General features: G+C 36.5%; 2 protein-coding genes across 8 annotated transcripts in view; one reads left to right on the top strand and one right to left on the bottom strand.

Moving 5' to 3' along the window:
- Positions 1–200, bottom strand: part of GALK2 (galactokinase 2) — a 49309-nt gene extending 49109 nt beyond the window's left edge. For 4 of the 6 annotated variants that reach the window (XM_086757507.1, XM_086757506.1, XM_086757503.1 and 1 more), the window contains exon 1: positions 24–157. Coding sequence is in view for 1 of the 6 variants with exons in the window: in XM_086757502.1 (XP_086613628.1) it covers positions 24–76 (53 nt within the window). In the remaining 5 variants the exon portion in view is untranslated. Of the gene's footprint in view, positions 1–23 lie in introns of all 6 variants that reach the window. The other 2 variants (XM_086757502.1, XM_086757505.1) reach the window with 2 other exon arrangements.
- A 1269-nt stretch (positions 201–1469) lies between these two features.
- Positions 1470–24375, top strand: COPS2 (COP9 signalosome subunit 2). 2 transcript variants are annotated; one of them, XM_086757359.1, is made up of 13 exons: positions 1470–1708; positions 11386–11499; positions 12553–12630; positions 13236–13361; positions 14680–14790; positions 14906–14983; positions 15837–16011; positions 17074–17252; positions 17389–17441; positions 19725–19822; positions 21629–21711; positions 22778–22836; positions 23615–24375. In XM_086757359.1, exons 1-13 carry the CDS (start codon positions 1655–1657, stop codon positions 23757–23759), a joined length of 1353 nt encoding a protein of 450 aa, XP_086613485.1. In that variant the 5' UTR covers positions 1470–1654; the 3' UTR covers positions 23760–24375. The 2 variants fall into 2 exon arrangements, with proteins under 2 accessions (XP_086613485.1, XP_086613486.1); XM_086757360.1 differs by having other exon boundaries at positions 1472–1708; positions 14701–14790.
- Positions 24376–25605: the final 1230 nt, after the last annotated feature.

A 25605-nucleotide genomic window follows, 5' to 3' on the forward strand; every position in this document is an offset into this window, starting at 1 on the left:
GCTGGGGGCAGCGACCCACCCACCTGGGCTGCTCCACCAGCTGCACCGGGAGGGTGTCTGGAGCCTCCGCCGCCATGGCGGCTCCCTTCCGCCCGCCTGTGCCTGAGGCGGGCTGCGGCTGGACCGCAGTCACGGGACAGGCAGGCAGCGGCCTTCCGGGCGGCGGAGCTGGCAGCCCGGCCTCCTCCCCGCCCCGGCCCCGGCGGCAGGGCCCCGCTGAGGCGGCGGTGCTCGGCCCACAGGCCCGTCTCGCAGGCCTGGCACGGCTGCGGGGCTGCGCTGCCTTCAGCTCCTCGCCCACCACAGTCCAGACGGGACGGGAAAGCTGCTGCGATGTGTGAAGGAAATGGGTTTTTCCTTCATTCCTGACAGAATTTAACTGGCAACGGGGAAACTTTGGACACTGCCTGCAGGCCAGTGCACCCTCCAGCAAACCACACATGTAGCGAAAGCAAAAAATACATTGTCAATGCTCATCCCTATAGCGTTATTTTTTTTCCCTAGGTTGTTTTTTTTTTGTTGTTGTTGGTTTTGTTTGTTTGGGGTTTTTTTTTGGGGGGGTGTGGTTCTGCCAGCTTTCCACACAGAAGTCGTCGCAGCTCCTGTTTATCCCTGAGGATCAATGGCTGCAGTTACTTTGAGGAACTGAGCTCTTCAAATGTGTTTACAAGCTGCCTTGCTCATTGTTACCGTCTCTTTTGGTGCCTATGTTAAAGCCCCTAACACTGAAGTTTTAAGTGCTTGGACTGAGAGAAGGACAGTGAGATTTCATTCTGGATTAATGTGTCGTGAGGTAAAACTTTTTCCTCCTGATTAGTATGGCTGACAGAATAGAAACACAAGTTTTAAAAGACTTAGCAGTAGCCATAGGAGAAAAAGTAAAAAAAAAAAAAAAAAAAAAAAAAAGACTGGCAGAAACTGTAATGTAAAACGAGCAGGAACAGAAAAATCTGGGCACCCAAGACAAACTGCAGATGTGTCTGGGAGTCTGCGAGAACCAGAGGCCTCGTGGACATGGGGAGAGGCAAAGCTTGTCTGCACAGGGATTTTGCCTCACTGCAATAGACAGGCTGCAACAGAAATTAGTGTGTAAAAATCTTGAGAAAGCCAGTGCTTTGCAAGGCCTATGTTTCTTACAGTTTAGGCCTTTTAAAACTGCTGCTACAGTATTATTTGCTTATGGTGAAGGCAGCGCCTGTAAACCGCTCGACAGCACTGAGCGAGGCAGGTAAACTGCACCAAGGACTGAGCGGCGGTTGCCGGTGCCCGTGAGCTTTTTGGACTTCCCATCCGTAGACGCACAGTCACACGACTGGCAGCCGGGCTCGCAGCGATCACACCCGGCCCCACGGCCACCGGGCCCGGCGCCACCACGGCGCCCTCCCCGCAGGCCGCCGGGGCGGGCGGGAGGCGGGAAGCGGGCCCCGCCCCGGGCCGCCGTTGCCAGGGGCCGGTTGCTAGCAGGGAGAGGAAGCCGGCGGTGGTGCAGCGCGGATTGGGCTCCGTGTGCCCCGGGCCGGGGGGCGGGAGGGGAGTGGGCGGCAGCGGGTTCCGGGCGGAACGCAGCCACATTGGGCAGCGCCGCGCGGGGTTGTGGGAGAAGGGGCCGTCTCTCTCCCGGCCCCCCCCCTTCCCCTCCCGTCCTCCGGCCAAGATGTCTGACATGGAGGATGATTTCATGTGCGATGATGAAGAGGACTACGACCTGGTAGGGCACGGGGAGGCGCGGGGTCTCGGCGGCGCGGCGCGGCAGCGGAGCCGCTTCGGGCCGCTGCTGGCCCGGCGCGTCCGGTAGCCGCCGTAGCTGCCCCGTGAGGGAGCCCTGACAGGATGAGTTTCCCTCCCGGGGAGGAGAGGTGGTGGCAGCGCGCAGCGGGTGCTACTTTCGGAACAGGCCCCGCCGGCTGCCCTGCCACCCCTCCGCGCAAAAACAAGCCAGCTTCGGCCCCGGGAAGTTCGCTAGGCCCGGGCTCGCCCCCTCGGGCCTGGGCCCCCGTTTGTCTTCCACAGGGGTCAGGGGGAGGGGAGGGCCCGGCGCGCTGCCTCCCGCCTGCCTCCGGCCGGAGCGTCGGGCGCAAGTAAAGCCATGAAGTTCTGCTCTGCTCCCCGCCCGCGGCTGCGAGAGGCCCTCGGGAGTGTCATTGCTGGGCTTGCGTGAGGGGCAAACTGAGGGAAAAGTGGGGGAAGAGAAAGGGGAGTGAGGAGAGATGGCCAAAGAGCCGGTTTCTGATGCACTATGCCAAGGGTGTACGCGCTTTTGACTTTTTGCCTTTCTAGTCTTAGTGAGTTTTTTGCGTTGTTTTTTTTTTTTAATTGCAAAGTTTGGGGGTTTTTGTGTTATATCTAGTTGCATTTTGACATCAGGTTTTGTTCTAAGCTTTTACGATTGAGAAAATGCTGCTTACAGTTAGCAACAGACCAGTTTATGGGGTAAAATTGAGAATATAATGGGATTGTTTTGATGTAACAAGTTTTCTTTAAATTTCTGAAACCAAATTTTTTACAATGAGTAAAACCATGTCGGAGTAGGTTAGTAAACTACATAGGTGTCATTTGAAACAAAATATGTTTTCTGTGCTGTCTGATTAGTTGTAATTCTATTGCCGTTATATTGGAGCTTGAGGTTTGGTTGGTTGGTTTTTTGCTTTTCTGAACTTTGCATAAGTTTTTAGAACAGAGGTTTTTTTTTAAAAAAAAGTTGTGTGTGGTTGAGACTTGAGAGTCTGTATTTCATTCATTTTGGCTAAACCTGTATTTACTGTACTGTAATCTCACTGAAAAAAACCAGACTCTCGCTTCTGGAAGACTTACTTTCTAATGAATTATTTGATAAACATTGCTACTAATGAATTAACTTAAAAGACTTGTCTGATTTTGTATGAAATTGTTTCTGGGCAGTTTTTGTTATGAGCTGTGCAGAACGGCTGGATTATGTTGGATGAAAGCATCTGGTTTTGAGTTTTTAAAATTCATATAAGAGTGCTTGTTTGGCATGTGTTTTCATCTTAAGCTTATGAGCTGCTTGTGTCAGTACTCCCAAGAACTGCTAGTTTTCCACTTAAGTCCATGAATGAATTCACAAAGTTTTAGAAACAAGCCTTCTGAAGGAAATACAGTGACTATTAAAAATATTTTGTTGATCCAGTTAGTTCCAAAATGAATTTCCATTCACTTTCATTAACACTGATATCCGTGTCCTGACTTAAAATACTATGTTTATTTTCCTGTGTGATACAATCAAAGGAATACTAAACATGGCAGAATTCCTGTTGAATATCCATAACATGAGAACTGGACATGTAGCGAAACCATTGGAATTGCATTTTTCAATCTTTAAGTGCAGCTGTCTACATGGAAATTTGCGTAAGAGGGCAGCTCTAAGCTCACGATGCGTTAGGTCAGTTTTCATCAAGAATAATTGCTGGTCTAACACTTTTTCTTTTTTCCTTTGCTTCTTTTTGCTGAAGTACTTTGTTCCTTATTGCAAAAACCTTCCTGAAACTTCTTGCTTGTGGCAAATTTCAGCCCCTGACTGTAGTTACTTTTCCTAGAACATTTTAATCATCATTAATTACCACTAGCCCAGACCTTTCAAAAATTTAAAAATACTTCTTGTTATAATTAGGAGCATGTTATTTTTTTCTTTTCAGTATGTAACTTGCATGTAAAGCATTAAATAATACTTAACGCTGCATCTTCAAATAAAACAGTTTTTTGAAAAAATAATTTGCATTTTCAGCTGATGGAAAAAAACCCTCAGAATTTAAGAATAAAGATCTTCCCAATAGTTTTAGCATTCTTGGACTAACAAACCATGATTGGATGTTGTTTTCAAATGTGCTTGAGACTGTAATTGAAGTGTTCCACAAAACTGTTTTGGAAAATAGTTAAGGGCCCTGAAGACAGGGCCTGATTTCTTCCTTTCATGTTGATACAAATCTAGTTAAAGATTAAGAGAAGACTGTAAGGGGACGCATGGTTCTCGAGCTCACTGGAAAGGCTGCTGCAGAAGATTTTGAAACAAAAAAAAAAAAAGAGTACAAGACAAAATACTCAGATAAGTACAGAATTAAAAATAAAAGACCACATGTGAATGAAACAAAAATCAGCCTTGATTAATACTTTTTTTTTAAGGAATAGCAGGAGAGAAGTTACAGAAACAGTTAATGAAAGAAGAAATAGCTATTTTGTCAAAAGACAGTATGGTGAAATTTTATATGCAGGTCTCCCAGGGTAGCTACTAGCATAAAAATAGTAGTGAAAAGAAGACTCCGCAAAAAGTTTTCATGTTGTCAGCTTTTATGAGAAGTTTTCATGGCTGTTCCTCTTTAAATCTGCTCTTGACCTGCTGATTATGTAGAAGCAGTCAGTTATATTTCCTTACGTATGCAGATGTTTTGCACTTGAACTGAAATGTGAGCAGGTATTCTGAAGGCCCAGCTCTTTCCCAGGTTCATCATGGGGTTTTCTGTAATCAGTTACTACACTGTTAAACAAGTGAGGACTACCCACTTTACAGATCATAGTTGACTGTTTCTGCTTAGTTTTTCATTGGGTTAAAGTCAAGGTTTTCCGTGTAAATAACCTCAGTCACTCCTATAGAAGTTAACTTTACCTGTTGGAGGTCTTAATACTAGGAAAAAATGCGATTTCTATTTGTGGGTGGATGGACCTAGATTCACAATTTGCTATTAATGTACAGTGACAGTCTTGATTATAACATGGATTATTCCACTTTATGCTTCAGTGAACAGAATAATGTTTACTGGTCATTATGAAAACCACTCAATTTTAATTTCTAGTTTGGTGCTGTTAGGTGCCTTATTTGATTGCAATCGAGGTTCTTTTTACTGGTTTCAGCTTGAGGGTGGAGAAAGGAGGAAGAGGGAAGGACCATTTTAAATTCCATTTTTGTTTTCAGTCTCAGACAAAAAGCTATGTTTACAATCGACTTTGAGACAAAAATCAGCCTTTCTCCAAAAATTGATTCTTTCAGGCACGATGACAACACATCGACAGTTGTAATGCATCTACTTGATTTTTGTTTTATTTTGTTTTAATAAATAAGGAATTTGTCTGCAGTGTTCTTAATGAGACGTCTTACTGTGTTCTGAAATTCAACTTCAAAGTTAATCTGAGAGAAGGAGAGACAATCTATGTGCTGAGTAACTTGTACTTTTTATATTATGGAGCTGTATGATTTTGATGACTTCGGTAGAAGAGCTGTGTACAATTCCAGTGATCAGCCAGCGGTTTGCACCTGTGTGAGATGGCTGCAGGTTCATGAGGATTGGCATTGGCTCAGATATGAGGAGCATACCTGAGGTTACTGAGGGTTTCCCTTTTCAGGCTGTATTGATATTAGGAAATAGTCTTTTTATTTCAAGCTATCAGAAAGGCAGCTTAACTGCTCTTTCTTTGCAATAGGAAGAAATATATTCCATTTCAAAAGGAATTTCTATATGTTACTGAACTGGGTAAGCAATCTCATCAGTAGACAGGGAACTTTTCCTACCTTATATTGATACGTTTTTAGTAGATATAGTGGGAATTTCATGCAGCTATTGCTCCTTTTCCCAACTCTTGTTGTTTCAATATTGCCATCATTTTAAAAAGTACATATATATATATATATGTGTATTGCAAACAAGAAGGTGATAATGCTGCAAAACCAAGCATTTAGAACTAGGGAAATACTAAATCAAGCAGATCCACTGTACCGTCTTCTGTTTCTTTGTTATGTTTCATTACATTAATATGTGATTAAAAAAAAATAAATTGGTGAGCTTCACAGAGGACTGTTATACTGTTCTTTGAATTAATTATTGTTTCATATTTTATATGGATTCAGTTTGTGTCTTGATATTTTATTTTATACATTCTCTTCAGAGTCATCTTTAAATACAGAATTAATATATTTGGGCCTTATTTCGCTCATTACCGTAATGTCTCAGAAGGAAGTATTGAGGCAAAAAGCATGAGAATAGTTAGTCAGTACATTCTTTTGGTCTGAACATTGACAAGTGTCAGTAAGTTCTAATTTTTGTTGGTTTTTTGTTTGTTTGTTTGTTTGTTTTTGTTTTTTGAGAGAGTTATTTAGCACTCTGCTCAGAACAGAGCTCTCCAGGATCTGATATGCAGTTGAGTGTTAAACAGAAGTAAATTAGATCTAAGTTATGCTAAAAACTAGACTTTTAGGAAAGGATGCCCATAACCATAGGAGAGCTGTGTGATAGAGGTAGAAGGGAAATACACTTCTTTTTGATACTCTTTAGATGTTGTAATAACGTTGTTTTTTTTCCTTCAGTTCTCCTGTCTCATTTCTGTGCACCTTCCAACTTCCACTTGAAAAAAATAAAACACAGTCAGAGCACTGTCTTTCCCTGGAACTGCACTGAATCTATTGCAAATTGCTGGCTTTGCAGACTTCTTATTCCTGGTGTCAGCCCCGGTGTGAGCTAGCAGGCACCAGATGACTTGCAGAGTTACCGAGTAGGAGCAGAAGAGCAGAGAGACCTGGAATGTGGAAGACAAAACCCAGACTCCCAATGCATGGTTGAGTGGCTGTAGACATCTTACACAAATCACACTCTTGTTTTCCCTCTCACGGTTTGTCTCAGTTCTCTTCCTCCTTACTCTTTTGCATTCCAGTCTAATTGCTGTCTTTATATTTATGTGCCTGGATACCAGGGCAAATGCACATAGAAACTGTTATTTGCTTTTTGTCCTGGTGACTAAGGGCCAGTGGTCCAGGAACAGCAAATGCAAAGATAATTGTTCTTAGCGCCAGGTTGGTGTTCCGTTGGTCACTTCTGCAGCCAGTGCACACGAGCTATGTGAAAATACTGCATGTTCATTGTAGGTGTTCAATGTTCAAGCAATCTAGCTGGCAAGCTAACATAATAATATATTGAGGAGTTATTTGCAGGGTTTTTTCAGTTGGCCTCATTTGAGCATTTTAATGTTGTTTTTTAAAAACAAACAAACAAACACCACCACACCCCAACTCCACGTCACTAGTGCTCTTGCAAAATGTCAGGTCTTCAGTCCAAATCCTAGAATTAACAGACCTCCTAAATGCTGTGGTTACGAAACAAAGTTAACTGAAGTAAAAGCAAATTTGTACCAGACTTATTCTCAGAAACAATTGCACTTTATAAAAAAAGAATTATTTGAGTCAGCCCAATGGTTGGAATTGGGACTATTACCAGCAATTGAAAATGGACAGTAATAAGTATTGTTAAAAATGTCCTTGAAGGATAAATTTGTACACAAATAGAGCTCTTTGTATTGTGTCTTTTTGTCTGGAAAGTTATCTTTTGTATAGCTGCTTTCCCTTCTTTTTGAAAAAAGATCTGCAAAGTAGGAGTTTGGCTCCTATACAGCTAGTGAATGATAGAAACACAGAGAAGCAAAAGCTTAGATTATCACTCCACTTTTGATGTAGAGGTTAGGGAGTTGCTTTAGGCAAAAGGAGAGACAAGAAAAGTAGTAACTAAACAACAGTAGTTTTCACAAAATATTTATAACATTGAATTTGTACATGTTGAACAGGTTAATGTGCCACTCTAATCTGTTAGAATACCACAAATCTACTGTTAAATGTCACTGATATAGAGTTATGATCTCCAAGTTCATCTGCCTTATCCTGTCTGTAAGGAGAAGTGCAGTGCCTGAAGAGCTCTATATAATTTCTTGAGCCCACATTCACTAAGGCTCCTGCCACAGTTTTCTGAAACCACAACTGTTTTTCGTAACCTCCCTGGTCACTTGGTCCTCTGCCATGGTTCACCAGCCTCAGGACTGCATCTGTTTATGCGCTAGCAGGCCTGTTCTCTCAACCCAGGCAGGATCAGACATCATCGAGGACTCACACAGCTTAAAGTGTTGAATTGCTGCAGTGAAGAGGAATGGGGATGCTAGGACCAGAGATGAACAGAGAGAGTTGGGCGGTTCTGGATGCTCTTAACCTGCCTTTGCTGCTGGAGAAATTGCAAATGGATCCATGCCCTGAAAAGGATGGTTAAAGCTGACCGGGGTGAAGTGTCTTCTGCATGTGTCGTTTTAGAAGCTGAGGCTTAATGTTTTAAAGCTGTTTACTAGATGTATCAAGTTTTCACAAAATTCATTTCATAATGTAATAAAGACTTGTAGATTAAATTGGCTCCTTGGTGCTAATTTAACTTTTATTAAAATTATTTGAAAGAACTACATTCTAGGCAGAATAAGCTACATCAGAGGTTTTACCTGTATTGTAGTTGAGCTAGTGTGGTAATTTTTCTTCCCCAGAAAAGTGATGTGCTGTGACTGGATTGTTTATAACTGAATAAGTTTAGAACATGGAGTTTTTCAATGGAGCAATGCTTAAATAATGTCTTAACTTTTTTTTTAAGCTACATTTTTTAAAGCTGTATCAGAGCTTTCTAGTTTCATGAGTAATAATAAAAAAAACCCCACTTTTTTTTTTGTTTTGATCCTCTCAGAAAGGGAGAACTCAGTGGGTTTCAAAGATCAATTCTATGTACTCGGACTTCTGTTGCGTTCATTTGTACTGACAGTGTTGATATCCATTTAAAAATATCACCAAGATCTTAATAAAGAATTCTTAGGCCTGTTACTTTTTTTACATCAGCTGGAGCTAAAGTATATCACACAGCTGCTTTTATATCTTGACATTGTTATTAAGGGTGTTCTTCACTATACAGGATATTGGGTCTAGAAGGTATAGTAGAGATTTTTAGAGTTATGTAGAAATCCCTTTTGTTAACTTGATATTCTGCTTAATTTTTGTGCACTTTTATGCTGGTACTGTATTGTTTCATGCAACAAACTTTGTACCTGAACGAGCTGAGTTGGGGAAGGTGTTCAGGCAGGAAGCAGGGGTGTTAAAAATGAGGGTGAGGAAAGGTTAGGTGTTAGTTTCTGAATTTATTGTTAAAATAACTTTTCTGTTTTCAGTACTGGGAAGGAAATTAATCTTTTTCTTAGTTTGAACTTTGAGGACACAGCTTCACACTTTTCCTGTCCTCCTTTCCTTTTGCTTTTGGCAAAAGCTGAATGTTCTCACGTTCGTATCATGCTGCGCTAAGCCATCTCTGCATCGAAAGAAGATAGAGTGCTGGTCCTTCTGGATTAGAAGGCATAATTAGCACTGATGTCTAAATTAAGATGCAGTATCTACATGGCTGATTTTTTTTTTTTTTCCAATTGTCTACAGATTTGTGACATCATCTCATACTTAGTTCACGGTTTTAAAGTTTTTTTTCACAGCCATTAGGTCTAAATGTGTTTTCTAAAGTAAGCACCTTACGTTACACTTTCCAGAAGTAGGAAAATAAATATCTCTAGATGTAATATTTATTCTTTATTATGTATTAATATTATTATGAAAATAGCTTTATGGGATATTCAAGTAGCATTGGGAAAAGTTATGTGAAAAAAAGGCTTCCTGTATGAGTCCACATCCAGAGTCGCTGCCGGAGCTCAGATGAAAATTCAGATGTTTCTGGCTGTAGGCTAACAGAGCACAGGGCTTCCTAAAAGGAATTAATTTAGTTTGCTTTCCTTTTATCTTTACAAATAGATACTTCTGCCAAAAATATTCCCCATTATTCAAGTTAAGTATAAACAAAACATCAGCTGATTACATGTATCTTAAATGCTATTTTGTTTAAGCTTTGGCAGCCTCTATCTTCATAAGGTGGTGCCTGATACGCTTACAGCTGTTGACATCATGTGCATGTTCTTGTAGCTGCTCCATCGATGTTGGATCAATAGGGTAAAGAATTTACAAACACCAGTTAACCAAAATGAAAGTCTGCCCAGTGCAATAAGACACTTGCTTCCTGTTTTCTTGGTAGTATTCGATATTAAGTTTTATAGTTCTCTGGGAGTTCAGAAAACAGGTTTGTGGAATTCACTAGTCTTTTAAGTCCATTGATTCTCGCTAAATACAAATACTTCCTGTGAGTATAAATAAACACAAGTGAGCAACTTGCTTACATCTAACAAATAGAAACATTGCCAGGTTGAAGGATAAAAGTCCCAAGGACCATGTTTAATAAAATTTGGGACAACTGTGAGCTCCCATAATTAATTTTTCCATTAGAACTTGAGAAAAATTAAAATTTGAGAGATTTTCTTGCACTGTAGGGAAGAGAGTGCTAATTTAAAACTTCTTTTGCCTCATCTTTTTCTCATTCCCATGGTTTTGAAGGAGTCCATTAATATTAGCAATATATGAATGAACAAAAGAATAAATGTGCCTGATGAAGAAGTAAAGTAAAAGAGGAAATTCCAACTTAAAGAAGGGCACATGACTGTGCATTTTTTATATTGTTACAAGGGAAGGTTACTCTGACCACAGTAACTTTGAGATTTAAACAGTTTCTGTTAAACAGTTCATCTAATAGCTCAGCACCGTTGAGAGAAGTTGGCTTGAAAATGCAGAGATGTGAAATATTTTTAACTCGTGCAAACCCCCTATTAAATTATTATTTGGGTTTTGTTAGTGCTTTGTAATTCAGACACACAACATTGTCCTTCAGCAAAAGAAGATAAAATATTTAGGTTTTTTTCCATCAGAAAAAGCCTCAGAGTACTTTTTCTTTTTTGAAACAAGGTAATAATTAGTAGAAGTCTTCAATTTTTGGGGCGCTGGTGTACATGATGAGTAATTACTTGATTAAATTATTGTGCCTGTGCCCCACCTCACCCTCTTTGGCAGTATCTTTAGCATCTTCTCAATAATCTCCTGCTTCTCAGCACAGAAGCGGCTGGTGTTATCATCATTATTCTTTTTTTTTTTTTTTTTTTTTTTTAAATTTCCTTAGATGAGTATGAATTGTTATGGCATAAAAAGGCAGATTAGGGAGAGATTCATGGAAGCATTTTATATCCTTCATTGCTGAACCATTACTTGTGTGGTAACTCAGCCAGTCTTCTCTGTGGATAGCAAAGGTCATACAATAGAGTGGCTTTTAGAAGACTAGCGGCCAGCATGTTCTCTCCCCCGTACAGAAATGACATATGCTATTAGGCATCTGTCCTTAAGCACCAAAATTGGCACACTTTTAATAATACAGTCTGTACTTGTCACAAAGGCAAAGTTGGTAGAGCTATGAGTTCCTTAGTCCAGAAAGGAATCTGTTGACAGGGAAGTGTTGGAGGATGGTGAGGCTGGGAGAGAGACGAAATAACCGTAAGAGTCCATACCTGTTACAGGCTCTAAAACTGAAGGTTTTCTGTTAATACACAAGCATTCTGTGTCAGTTCGAGCAATATGTCATACAATATTTTATCAGTTTTCAGCAGAATATTAGATGATGTGAACCTTTCTTTGTTTCTCTGGTTTTTATTTTTTTTTCTTTTTTCCTTAAAATGTAGGAATATTCTGAGGACAGCAATTCTGAACCAAATGTGGATCTGGAAAATCAATACTACAATTCCAAAGCTCTGAAGGAAGATGATCCCAAAGCAGCATTAAGCAGTTTTCAGAAGGTTTTCTGTCTTTAAATTCTGTCTCTTATTTTTATATTAATTCACATTTTAAAATATTTGCTTACCATTTGAGTTATTTTTCTGGAATTTTAAGAGTTATATTTATATTTTAACATACTAATATGCTAAGTTTATCATTGGACAACTTAGACTCCTGGCTGGACTGCCTTTCAGGATCATCCGTAGGGCATATATATAGGACGTGGAGTAGTCCTATTTTATTGCAGAACTGAGTTGTTAATCTTCAGAATTTACTGAGTTAATTACACAGTCCTAAGTGTGTTTTCATATGTCAACTATGGAAGCCAGATCCATTTATTTTTTGAAATGAAATGGTGTTTTCCCTGGTGTCTTATGTAATGTATTATATTTGGTTTGCTATCTGTTTCTAAAGCTTTAAATGTATAAATACTAAGTGATGCAGTTTCTTTTCTTCATGTCAGTTTTAAATTTTTAATGTTTGCACGCTGCCATCAGAAAGCAGTATGTTAGATGTAACTTTTTAGATTTTTTGCATCTCTTGGCTTATTTATAGTATATAACAGAATCATATATGACTTAAAAAAAACTTTCTAAAATTTTCACTTACAAAACATTCCCTTAACTACGTTAAGCCTAGAAGTCTTTCTAATATGCAAAGAAACTATAGTAAATCAGAAGTGTGAATTTTTGACTAATTTAGTCAAGGGTGGGTTGAGTCAGTTTTGCAGGGTGTGTTACAATTTTTTTGTGTATAAGTATTTACGGAGTGGCATTAAAGTTTAGTGTTTGTGTTAGACAACAACAATTTAAAAAATCTGTAAATAACAGTTTACCCTCCCTACATCGGCTAAGTTGTGAAAACTCATAAGATACATACCGCTCACTAACTTTCTCAATAATGCCAGAGAAGAGTAAATTTGAAGAACAGGGCAGAGTCAAACATTACTTTGTAAGGAACAACGCGGAGGGGAAAAGGCGTGTATGGGATATGTGTGTTTTAAACAAGATGCAAATCAATTTAAATGTGAATAAAGCTTTTCTAAAGATTGCTTAAACATTCTTCTATTTCAGGTTTTGGAGCTTGAAGGTGAAAAAGGAGAATGGGGATTCAAAGCTCTGAAACAGATGATTAAAATAAACTTTAAATTGGTAGGAATTACAGCTATCACTTGACAGTATATGGCATAAATATGTATTTGATCGAGAGATCTTAAGTTATTATTCCAATTTATGACTATGAGAACTACATCTGCCAGAACTTGTCTTTTGCAGCCTTCAGCGGCTACTGCAGACATGGCAGACAAATGATGCGGTGGTTGCAAGTCAAAGGCAAAATGGATGCAAAATAGCTGATGTAGTCAGCTGATACTCTGAAAGTTTGAGGCTCAGTCCTTGCTATCCTGAGGTATCACACCATTGAAACTGGTTCTACATATTTTTCTACATATATGTACTTCACTACAACAAATCAGTGAAAAATTTTGTGCAATATATGCAACCATTCCAAATAGTTTTATTACAAACTGTTTTCTTTGTTGAGATAAATATTTTAAATGCCTATTTCATGCAGTCTTGCTGAAGTTATTCCTGATTCTGCTGCTTATGAATAAAGTGGTGATGTGAAAGTTCCTAATAGCAACTACTACTGCATACTCTTTCTGTTATACTTTCTTTTCTGTATGTGTATTTACAAGATACAACTGAGTTTTTAGTCATTAAAACAAAAAATATAATTAATTTTGTTTTTCTTTTAGACTAACTTTCCTGAAATGATGAACAGATATAAACAGCTATTGACCTACATACGGAGTGCAGTTACAAGGAATTACTCTGAAAAATCAATCAATTCTATTCTTGATTATATCTCTACTTCCAAGCAGGTTAGATCATCAGTTCTTTGATCTTCACAATTTTCCATTTTGCTTTTTTAACTGTGGACTTTTTATATATGGTAGTCTGTTGGTTTCAGGTTTTTTAATCTTAATAGAGAAAATTTGTAGTATTAATTTGTTGTCGTATGTTAAAATATATTTCCCACATTTAATGGATTCTATCAACACACATAACTTTTCATAAGCTTGTCATTTTTTGGCAATATTTACTTGGGATTTCTATGCTAATAAGTATAGTAAATATATATATATATATATTTTTTTTTAATAGTAGCTACACAGTATATTTGCCTGCTGAATTCTAATTTGTAATTAAACTATTTTTTTTTTACTTGGAGAGGAGAGGGGAACCTTTGAAAACTTTGCAATGAAGTGTTGCTGTTAATACTGCCTGTCTTTGAGTGCACTGTGCAAGCTAGGTACATGTTAAAGCTCCCCAAACTGGCTACTTGCAAGTAGCAGCTGCGTACAGAGATCACTGATCTTTAGTGATGACTCCTCTATCGTTATCACAATCCTTCCTGTCCTGCCACTTATAGGAAATGAAAGTTTAATAGTTGAATGATGGTTTACTCTTAAGATCTAAAGGATTGTCTTAGACTGTACCTTGTTGGCAGAGGTCAGTGTGTTTGGTGTAAATGCAGCTGGAGCCAGACCTGGAGGGACAATCTGGAAACCTTTACGTAATGTAAAGCCACAGATCTGTTATCCCCAGAAGAACAATGGCCATAAACAATACTAATGCCTTCTCCGTAGAACCTTTGTTAAAGGTCACACTCGGATTTCTGTTTTGGATGTTGTATTTTCAGTTTTTATGCAAAGAAACAGTTTGATGTGCTCAAGAGCTTTCTTTCACACAGCATTGGTAGTACGGAAAGGAAAGGAGAAAGCATCTTTTTTCCTTTGACCATTTCTCTCTCTTTGTAAATCGTATTTTCTTTTTGATATGTAAATTATTTTTGTTTTTCTTCTTTTAAGTAGGAGCAATGTTGCCTGTTTTGTCTTTTGTTACACAGCATAAGACTTTTATTACTTGGTTATATAAGATGAGCTTGTATAAGGTGGCTTTCATTTCTCACTAGTGTGATGGATGGTTGCAAATCAAAAAATGTGAATACTTATATTTATTTCATATAAGAAAAGCAAGCGTACGTAGTTTTGTTACTTCAGAAGCTCTTTTTACAATTTAAAGATAGAGATTCAGTAAGATGCAGATACCTTTCTTATTTTGAAATTCAAGCATGCACATGTAGTTTGTTCAGATTGACTTTATTAACAGGTACAAATTTGCTGTTTACAATTATAGAATTCTGATTTTTTATGTCAGATGGATTTGCTTCAGGAATTCTATGAAACAACGCTTGAAGCTCTGAAAGATGCTAAGAATGATAGATTGTGGTTTAAGACAAACACAAAGGTAAAATCTATAACTTTTTTTTGCTTTTGCTTGTGACGCTTTCAGCTAACCCTTGTAAATTATAAGTCTGAATTCTTAATACACCTTAGTACTTCAACTTTTTTTTTCATTACAGCTTGGCAAATTATATTTAGAACGAGAAGAATATGGAAAGTTACAAAAGATTTTGCGTCAGCTGCATCAGTCATGCCAGGTACCTTTATATTCTAAACCACTGTAGCTTAGTAAACAATGCTTTTTTTTTTTTTTTTTTTTTTTTTTTTTACATCTGTTGTTGGCCTTTGAGGCATGTTGCTTTAGTACAGGGGGAAGAAATACCATGCCTGCTTCAATGTATCTGTTTGAAAACATGTAGAAAAAAATAAGTTATTTATTCCTTGTTAGAGATGATTTTTAAAAAATTATTCACAACTGCTGATCAAGTTTCCTTTTAGTCAGGTGCAAGAATGAGAAGCACATATGAATAATCTATAATACATAGATATTTATTTTAAAGTATAGTGAAGATTCCAAGTGAGCTTTGCTCAAAACTGAAAGTACAGTTGTTACTTTCATATTTGTAAGGGGAAACAAAAATAAGCCATGCATCCTGCTGTGCTTGTTTGTCTCTTCAGCATGGATAAAGTGTTACAAATATCTGGGAAATGAGTATGTTATAGGAAGCAGAAGAGTCATATGTATTATCTATAGACACATGTATGTGTGTCAGTCATTGCATTTATATACTAAGAGAGTGTGGTTTAAGGAAAGTGGAAAAGAACAGAGGGCAAGGTTCTGAAAGTTGTTAAATGTTATAAGGAAAACATTTAATTAAAACAAAAACACTGACTTTTTAAATAAAGGGCTTCAAAACTTGTCCTGTGATAAGTTATTTGAGTATTATGGTTTGTGTTCATAGTTATATCTAAAATTTTAAAGTTTTAGGGATATCCTTATTTCTGATAGGAAATTACTGACAGTATTTGGTAATCAGTCTTTTACTAGTATAAAACTGAAATCACTGTTCTCTTAAAATTTCACAGTATTTGTTACTTAATCTATCCTAGACTGATGATGGGGAAGATGATCTAAAAAAAGGTACTCAACTATTGGAAATCTATGCTTTGGAAATTCAAATGTATACAGCACAGAAAAATAACAAAAAACTTAAAGCACTATATGAACAGTCATTGCACATCAAGTCAGCCATCCCTCACCCACTGATCATGGGAGTTATCAGAGGCAAGTTAATCTTGAATTTTTCATTTAACTTCTGTTGCATAGATTAGGTTTATGAAAATCTGATAATGTTTTTTTTTTCAGTCCCAACTATAAAGACAGAGGATCCTGTAGATTCAGAAGCATACAAACTGTGTATGAATAAAGGACTACTAATGCAGTGGCTACAGTCTCATCATTTAGTGTTTGCCTCCTATAGGACTTCAGCTCTGCTGTTCTGGTGGCTAAGGACCAGATGCACTGGTCAGAAGGGGAAGACAATTGGCTACATATAGGGTAGGAGAGAACAACAGGAAGACTTGAGCTGTTTGCCACCATGGTAGGCAAGAAAGGATAAATGCAAAGGCATTTGCAAAGAATAAAAACAAAGGCTTGACAGGATTGCTAGCGGAGGGGTTTGCTATTTCTGCAGCCCCTTTTTGCAAATTTGTGCTTGATGTCTCGCCTCACTAAAATTCATCAGGAACTGAACAGCTCTAATATGTGTTTGGAAATATTACTTATCATCCGTAATGATGAATTTTAGTGGAAATGTGCCATGTGTCTTGAAAAAAAACTTTCTACAAAATACTGTTGTGACCTCTCTCTTCTGCTGGTGTAGGGACTTGCACAGACGATCTGTCAGCAAGTGGGTACTTCAGAAATAAAAGGAGATACAGAGTATGTCTCAGTTTTTCTGTGTGGTTTTGCTCAATAGATTGGAAAAATTTCGTACATACAGGAAGTCGGTTTCATTTGAAATGGAGATAAATTCCATTTCAGTTTTTGCAGTATTTTAACATAAGGTTAAATAATTAACGGCTGTGAGGATTAGTGTTCTGTTAGATTTATAGTGTGGGTTGAGTTTTGTTTTTTCTTCTTTGGAATGGGTTTATTCAAATGGCAGTGCTGTTCGTGAAGGCCCTAATGTTTTTTTTTTTTTCTAACAATTTCGGAGAATGAAAAGACGCCTGAAAATATTTCAGTGAGCTATTTAGAAATAGCTTGCAACTTCTGAGTACAATTATTGTAGTCAGCAACAAGCACACAGTGTTACTTTTCTCTTCATCTGTGTTTTCTTTTCAGAATGTGGAGGCAAAATGCACTTAAGAGAAGGAGAGTTTGAAAAGGCACATACTGATTTTTTTGAAGCATTCAAGAATTATGATGAATCAGGGAGCCCCAGAAGAACCACTTGCTTAAAATACTTGGTCTTAGCAAACATGTTAATGAAATCTGGAATAAATCCATTTGACTCTCAGGAGGTATTTTTTTTTTTTTTTCATTTTTTCTTTCCTCCCTCCCTTTTCTGAATTGATAGGGAAATTACCCAAAACACAAAAATGGAAAAAAAAATATTTAAAATCTAAACATGCGTGTTTTGCTTTCTGTTCTGTGTAGGCTAAACCATACAAAAATGATCCAGAGATTCTAGCAATGACAAATTTAGTAAGGTAAGATTTAAATTTTTCTGCAGAGAACAAAAAATAAAAAGATGTAGTGTCAAAACCAGAAATGGAATATTTTTAGAGGTGACTTTTCTCTGTACAGCTAACACAGTTGTTTCATAAATATTGAGCAAATGTTTGTAGACTGTTTGTTTTTCTTAAGAATATTTTATTTACTATGACATACCAAAGTTTCTATACTATATTAGGTAGGGGTACAGAAATATACTGTTATTTTCTGCTTTAATGAATTTCTTCTGTAGTGGCAAAAACGTAGTTTCTTCCCTTTTAAATAGAGTTGTCCCATCTTGTATTTCAACTGGTCTTTAGGGTGTGGCTGATAATGTATGAAAAGCTGAGGTGACTGACATCTCATACCAAAGACAATAGAATAATTGGATGCATGGATATGTCATGATTACTAAAGGCATTTCATAATTTGGAAATGTGAAACTAAACTCTGAAGTTATCTCAAACATCATTCAAACATAAGTGAAAATCAAAAGAATGCTTCATTACCTCTTAGAGGTAACTGTGAGAACTTTTAGGGTATTAAGATCATCAAGCAAAATAAATTGAAGTGAGGCAGTTTTTGTATACTCTGCTGTGAAGCTCACCTGTTCTCTCAACTTTATCCTGCCTTTGCTTTATCAGTGGAAAAAAAAAAAAAAAGAACAATGCATAGGAAAATTTTCCCCACCTTTTCGTTGTATAAGAAGTAATGCTTGCGCACATTTTGAAATACACAGCTGATCTCATGTTGCAACAAACCTTGCTGTGATATTGCTATGGTGCTGCACCATTGTACACATACAAATTGCTTCTGAAAGCGAGGACTTTCATCCATTATTGACATAATGATGAATAAATGATTTGGCAGCTTATTAAGGGACTGTAGCCAATAATTCCACTTTAGACACGTCTTTCCTATTTCACAGTCATAGTTTCATGTGAATTTGAGGCAGAAGGAACTCCAGATGGCCTTACCCAATCTGATTTTATTCATATTCTTAATCCATATCTTTTATCTTGACATTTGAGTATAACTGCTTCTTTAATAATGCAATTAAAGCAGTGTAGATAAGAAATATGCAGAAGATAAAATCAATTCCAAAGATTACAATTATGTTTTTAATTCTTCCCATGCTCCACATTGGGAACTTGAATGTTTTACATATGATAAAAAGAGACTTCTGGAATAAACAATAAAATACACTTAACTGAAATTTTTTTTACTTATGAAGTAAAACTTACTGGTTTCATGTGATACAGTGCATTCCACTCATATAACTCCATTTATAAACTCAAGTTCCTTAAATTTAACAGATCTTTTTCTTGCCCCTTTTAGAGATAATAAAGGATTACTTTTTTGACCAGTTTAAAAAGAATTTGAAAATGTATAGAGACTATGAAGGAAAAATAGATGTTCTTTTTAAAATGTTTGTTAGTATTAAGCATAAGTTGAGAGCATGTATTGAATACCATCTCTTTCAGGTTAAATATTGATAGCCTGTAGTTTAATATAACTAACCTACTGTGTAAGTTTGGTTAGCTAGTAGATAGTCTCTATTACAGTTGACTGTTCCTGTAAGAAAAGAGGATAGATTAGAATTGTAAAACCATTACATTTCAAGAAAAAGGTCTTGTTTCGGTGGCTACAGCTCTTGTCTTTAAATGGTGCTGTGGTGCCACTACTGAACAATAGGTGTCTAAACCCACCTTCTTTCTCAGATAACAAGATTGACTAGTTAAACAATATATATACTAAAAATAAGCTTTAAATAAAAATCTAAAAACTACTATTATGCCAGAATTATGATGGTTAATCCTGGAAGTCAGGATTTCTTCAGTCTTCCTATATTTTTAGAATTCAGCTTAAGATGGACACTGTAAAGACAGCAATAGCCTTCTAGACTCTTTTTAGCTCTTACTTGCTCCATAAAGTATGGCTTCATGAAGCCAAAATTCGAGTAATGATACTTTTCAAAACTGGCTATTTTTAGGGACTAGACTTTTTTAAAGAATAACTTCTTAAATGACAAAAGTTTTGAAACTAGAGTGCGCTTGTGTAATAACAAAATGTTCACGCTGAACTTTTGTAAATGCTCCTAAAATTGAAATAGGAGTAAGGTAATTTCTGTTGTATCTCATCTTGAAATAATTTTCGCTTATAAAGGTTCTGAATGTAATTGCCACCAACACTTAATACACAGTTTTTTAGAAGATGTAGAATAGTCTTATGAGTCTAACTTTTGAAAATAATAATTCAGTCCTTTGTTTTTTCTGAAGTGCCTATCAGAATAATGACATCACTGAATTTGAGAAGATTCTGAAAACAAATCACAGCAACATCATGGACGATCCCTTCATAAGGGAGCACATTGAAGGTATTTTTTCAGGCTGTTTTAATCCTTTTTTTTTTCCCACTACTTGGTAAGCTTTTTTTTTTTTTCCCCCATGGTTTATTTTTATTCTTGGCAGAATGAGAGTTCTTTGTAATTATTTGTGGATGATTCCTTTACTGTTTCCAAGTTCTTTAGAAGCTGGTCAAGGCCAGCATGCATCCAGGCATGTAGAATGACTGTGAAGAATTGCAGGAATGATGGAGAAAGTTCTAGCAAGAGTGGATATTCTAAGATAATATCTACAGTGGTGTTAGGCACTGAATATTTTGAATAGTGTGGTTTGTTTTTTTTTCCATTGGAAGGAATAAATGAGGGCAACCCTTACTTGTAAAGGTTATTTGCATCAGTCTCAACAGTTAAATATTTGCTAGTTTATAAGGTTAATCTTCTGCTTCAGAGTAAAGACAAAATACCTAAACATTGTAATGAAGGTTGCATTAATAAGATACAAGATATATAATTCTAATGTATATGTTGAAAACAATGTTTGAATGTATAATACTTACACTTAATAAAACAGGGGAACACACTAACGCATGCCCTTCCATTCCATTCACATGACAAGATAAAGTTACCCCCTGCATTTGTCATGTATCTGAGAATTTAAATGTCTCTTCACTTGAATATAGTGTCTGTTTTTTCAGAAAACATTGTTTTCATCAAAAGCATGGGTTACTATGGCTTTGTGAGATCATGTAGCTGGATAGTTACATGAAAGAAAAAACTTAAATCCTGAGACCTGGTTTTCTTACACTTCTTGTTTGTAAAAGAGAACATGGCAAACAGTAGGGGAAACTTAATATAATCCCTATACTGCTGTTACATGTCGACTACTGGTAAGCTTCAAAGTCTTGTAGGGAGAATGTGTAAGATTAGAGAAATGGATGCTTAAGAAGGAAAGTATGAAAGCACTGGAAAGCAAGAGAAGGAGGACAGTTGAATCAAAAGGTTGAAGAGAATTTGAGTTTCACCTCTTATATGATAATAGTCTGCTAGTGATATCCCGGGGAAAAGACATTCTCTTTTTCACTCTGTAGTGATACAGAATGTGTGCTCATGGTTATAATGTTTATATACCTCACCTCGACATTTTAATCTCCTCGGTTTTATTGAGATACATAATCTGGTCTTCAGTATTAGTTTTCATTACATAAACAGTCCTTGTATAACTAGTTAAGTAAAAATAGATGTAGCTCTTTTTTTGTTAATTTATAATTGTAATTTATGCTTTCATTTTATCCAAATTTTCTTTAATAGTGTAAAAATTTCTAAAACAATGGCTGCCCTGTCTTATCTAAGCAAAATCAGCCGCTTTATGCTACCTTCTTCGGTTTGTCATCATAATTATACCATTAGGCTCTGCTCTTTTAACTTAAAATGTGAATATTCCTCGTGAAGTTAAATGCACGCAGACTTAAGTTTCAGAGCCTTAAGAATATCTCTCTTCACTTTTTTACAAAGCAAGCATTCTAGATATAAATAGGGGCAGACGTACTGTGCAATAATCTGTATGATTTACCCAGTTAGTTGGAATAATTTAAATTTTTACCAAGGAACACTTTGCTTGATGTTTAAACAGTTTCCAACTCTATTTGTCCATCTTCAGAGTTACATATTGCTTGGATCCCTGGAAAAAGAGAGTCCCTTTATTTTGCTGTGCTTCCCCACCTCACTGAATTACTACCTTAAAAGGTCATGGTATTTAGGAGATCTTTCTATATGGAGCTGTATTGCATCTTTATTTCAGTACTGTTGTTTTTACAGTATTTATTTTTTCTTCTCTTACAGAGCTTTTGCGAAACATCAGAACACAAGTGCTTATAAAATTAATTAAGCCTTACACAAGAATACATATTCCTTTTATTTCTAAGGTACGTGTCAGTGGAGCCTTGCATTTGCTTAAGTAAATGATTAATTGTTAATAAAAACTCTTAAATAAATATACTGCTTCCAGAAATAGAACATCTAAAATATAATCTAAACCATAAAGTAATAGTGATGCACTGTTGGCAGCTTTGCAGTGTGAAAATGTAAATTTCAAGTGTCGTCCCAATGCTTTTTATAATACGTACTATGATATACTTTTAAAATATTCAATTACCGTATTCTACTTGGTGCAGAAAAGCACTTTTGTGAAGATAATATAACAAGTGAAATTTGAATAATTTGAAATGTAATTATTAATGTAAGTTTTATGAATGTAGAAATCAAAATTTTAATTCCTTTTGTTCAAAAGATATTTTCAAATGTTTGTGTTCTATGAGTTACAGAACTGTGGTAACAGGAAAAAAATCAACTATTATACTAGAATCACTGGTTTCATTCCCTAATCTGGAAAGAACAAAATTAGAAAACAATGAAAATAGATTACTGTTTCTATCTTCTGTGAGTTTGTGATTTTTCTTGCAAAAATTCATACCATTCTGCAATATATCATGAAGTACTAAAGATGCCTAATTTTTAACATTTGTAGAAGTTGCTTGAACCAGAAGATGCAATTATCCCTCTAAATGGTTTTGAGTGCAGACCTATTCTTTTCTGATAATTATTGTCTTATTTTATTTCCTGGGTTTTTTTGTGGTGCTTTTTTGGTTTGGTGGGGTTTTTTGGTTTTTGGGTTGGTTTTTTTTTTTTGGGGGGGGGGGGGGGTGGTTTTTTGTTTTGTTTTGTTTTTGTTTTCCAGAAATTCAGCAAAGGAACTAATTTCTGGAGCTTCCAAAAATTTTGTTTTAGCATCTTCAGCCTTTTCTGAGACCTTGATCATTGGCCATATATACTTTGGGTAGAGTTCTTTTGCTTGGTAATCATTACTGAATTTATACTTTTGAACAGTAAGAAAGAGACATGAAACCAAATTCTGTATATGAAAATAAAGATTGGAAGGATTTAATGTGACAAAACAGAGTAGCAGCATAATGATTTTTCTTTTTCTTTTAGGAGTTAAACATAGATGTAGCTGATGTGGAAAGCTTGCTTGTGCAGTGCATATTGGATAAGTATGTACTTTATTCTTGATTAATGATTTTTGATTACTTTAAAATAATCCAAGCATACCAGAAGCAACAAAATGTTTTTGTGCATTGTGGCAATACTGGTTGATTTTAGAACTGAAAGGTAGTGGTGCTGACTGTGTTTGGATTTGCTTGGCTTATGAGCAGTAAAGTATATTTGTAAAGCATGAGCCAAGAAAATTGGAGAGACCAATTGAGTGCCATGTTTTTACTTTAATTCTGAATTATGTAATAATTTACTTGAATTATTATGAAATTAGGAAAATTATTATTCGTAGTAATTGGTGCTTATACCCCTGCATATTTTTGAGTCTTTTTTCAAGTTGACAAATGAGTAGGCTGCTCTCCTTAACTTGAAAAACTTTATAATTTGTAAAATGTTTTTTTGGAGGGTATCTACTAGGAAAATCTAATCTATACATGGGTATATATTTTCATTTCTTTTTACACACATCTCCATCTTTCATGATTCCTTGCCTTTCATGAGCTGCTTACCTTATATTGCTTCAGACTTTATATGTGGGTCATGGCCAGGGAGATAAGACATGCATTGCCCAGTGAATTAGTTACTTTGATTTCCAGTTATGATAACAACTAAACAGGCAGTACTACCCAGGACAATATATTATAAAAGTGCTGTATTCTGAAATGGACTTCATGTCTCTCTTTTGCATAAGGAAACTTATTTTACCTCTGATTTATTTGTTAGTTCCTATTTCCATGTGCATTAGCCATTTATAGTTATTTATTTCTTTACTTCTAGCACTATACATGGCCGAATCGATCAAGTCAACCAGCTCCTAGAACTGGATCATCAGAAGAGAGGTGGTGCACGGTATACTGCATTAGATAAATGGACCAACCAACTAAATTCTCTCAACCAGGCTGTAGTCAGCAAGCTGGCCTAACAGAAAACAAGCTTTTACAAACGTACTAAAGGCAACAGTGCAGTGATGTAAACCTTAAAAGAACTGGGAATGGCAAAACTACTGTCGGTTGGTGTGCCCTGAAATTATTGGAGTTATGGCAGAAGTGCTTTTTTGATCAGCTGGTTTGTGTTTTGCTGCTGCATTTATCCCAAGAAAAAAAAAAAACAGCTTTAATCTCCAGAAGAAAACCAAAATGCCACGGGATTTATGCTGTATTGACATCTTGCCCTAAACGTACAACATCCTAGTAATTTGTCAAAGGGCAATTAATGACCAGAGAGAAGATTTTTGTCATGATTTTAAATGCACTGACATGTTACTGTTGGTTAAATTTAAACATGTTTTATCTGCAGAAATTCTCTCACAGAAATAACCTGCAATAACTTGAAATGCATACCCTTTTGAACACTTCCTTTTCTCATGTATAAATTGAAATGTTTGCTGCATTTTGCAAAATGTCAATTCTCCAAAAATGTGTCCGTATATTTCTGTACCTGCAGTGTAGTAAAGGTTTAGAAGAAACCCCATAATTATAGTGGCATACTGTCACTTAGGTTTCAAGCAGCAAAATAAACAGTGCAGTTCAGAAATTGTAGTTTGTTTCTTGATGTGCTTTCATTATACTTGATTTTTACTTTTGTTATTTTTAAAACAAAATAGGTATTACCTCATCCTCCCCTCACTCATGAAGGACAATATGGAGATTTTAAGTCTAAACCTTGGTATGTGTGTTATTAATCCTTCTTTTTTCTTTTCTTTTTCCCTTGATGTAGTTAAAGATAAATACTAAAGAGTTTAAAAGCTGACATTTAGCAGTCTTGCTAAGTAACTTTTATGTTGCAAGATACCAAACTTATCAGTCCTGTCTAGTTGATGTTGGTGCGTATTTGGCATTTCTTGGGAATATGCTTGGTTTTTATTTTGGTACTTCAAGAATACAGGTTTGCCAAGCAGCACCCTGGAAGTAGAAATGCAGACCCTGATTGTTATCTCTCTGTGTCTAATCTGTGGTCTTTTTGACCAAATTCAGTGTATATAAAAAGACACTGTGTGTATAGAGTGGGGACGTAGCACAGTGACCTCAGTATTAATGGAATCTGTTCTGTCCCAAATGTTTGCTTGTATTGTAGTCCCTTCAGAGCTGCTATTCAGGTCCTGAAGTTCTACCATATAGTAGGCACGTGCCTTTCGTGTCCTAAGATTTTGGGATCATCTGATCCATTTAAAATACAGAGCTGCAGTGTTGACCACAGCAACTTTTCTTCCTGTAGCAGCTTGTCTGGAGCTGACAGAAGAATTCTCTTGCAGGTCTCAGAAATGTAGAAGAAATTTTGTAGGGTCACTTCTTCCGTAACTGCAAGTACTCCATTTTAAACTTGAGAGTATGGTGTATTGGTACACAAAGCAGCACTACACACAGTCATTGTTATTGGAGAAGGAAAAATATGTATGTGGAGCAATTAACACCACCCAAAAATAATGAAAAAGCCTAATAAATGACACATGTCCATCACATATATGCAAGACAGCATGGTAAACTCAATGTTCTAGGACAGTATTTAAATTGGTAATGGTCTATAATTAAATAGGATAAAATTAACTTTAATCTGAAGGATCATTATGTCCCTAAGAAAATTATTTTACTCTGCAATTGTCAAAGCAAGTGATTTTTTTCTTCCCCTAGTGTTTACACAGTAAAACTTAATGCGTTGTGTGAGTAGCACGATGCTGAATCTTGGGTGAGCATTTCTCCTTCACTGATGCATATTTTTACTAATAGATGTTTCTAATTTATCCACTTACTTAAAATAATAGTAAAATATGA

Source organism: Chlamydotis macqueenii, chromosome 12 (genome assembly GCF_036417535.1).
Source record: "Chlamydotis macqueenii isolate bChlMac1 chromosome 12, bChlMac1.mat, whole genome shotgun sequence".
Classification (NCBI taxonomy): Eukaryota; Metazoa; Chordata; class Aves; order Otidiformes; family Otididae; genus Chlamydotis; species Chlamydotis macqueenii.

Bases quoted from the DNA above. Each gene is read 5' to 3' on its own strand.
- COPS2 (XM_086757359.1), top strand. From the start codon at position 1,655: ATGTCTGACATGGAGGATGATTTCATGTGCGATGATGAAGAGGACTAC. The intron at 14,791-14,905 runs GTAAAATCTATA...TTTTCATTACAG, and splicing joins GGTTTAAGACAAACACAAAG to CTTGGCAAATTATATTTAGA. The intron at 17,253-17,388 runs GTATTTTTTTTT...TGTTCTGTGTAG, and splicing joins ATCCATTTGACTCTCAGGAG to GCTAAACCATACAAAAATGA.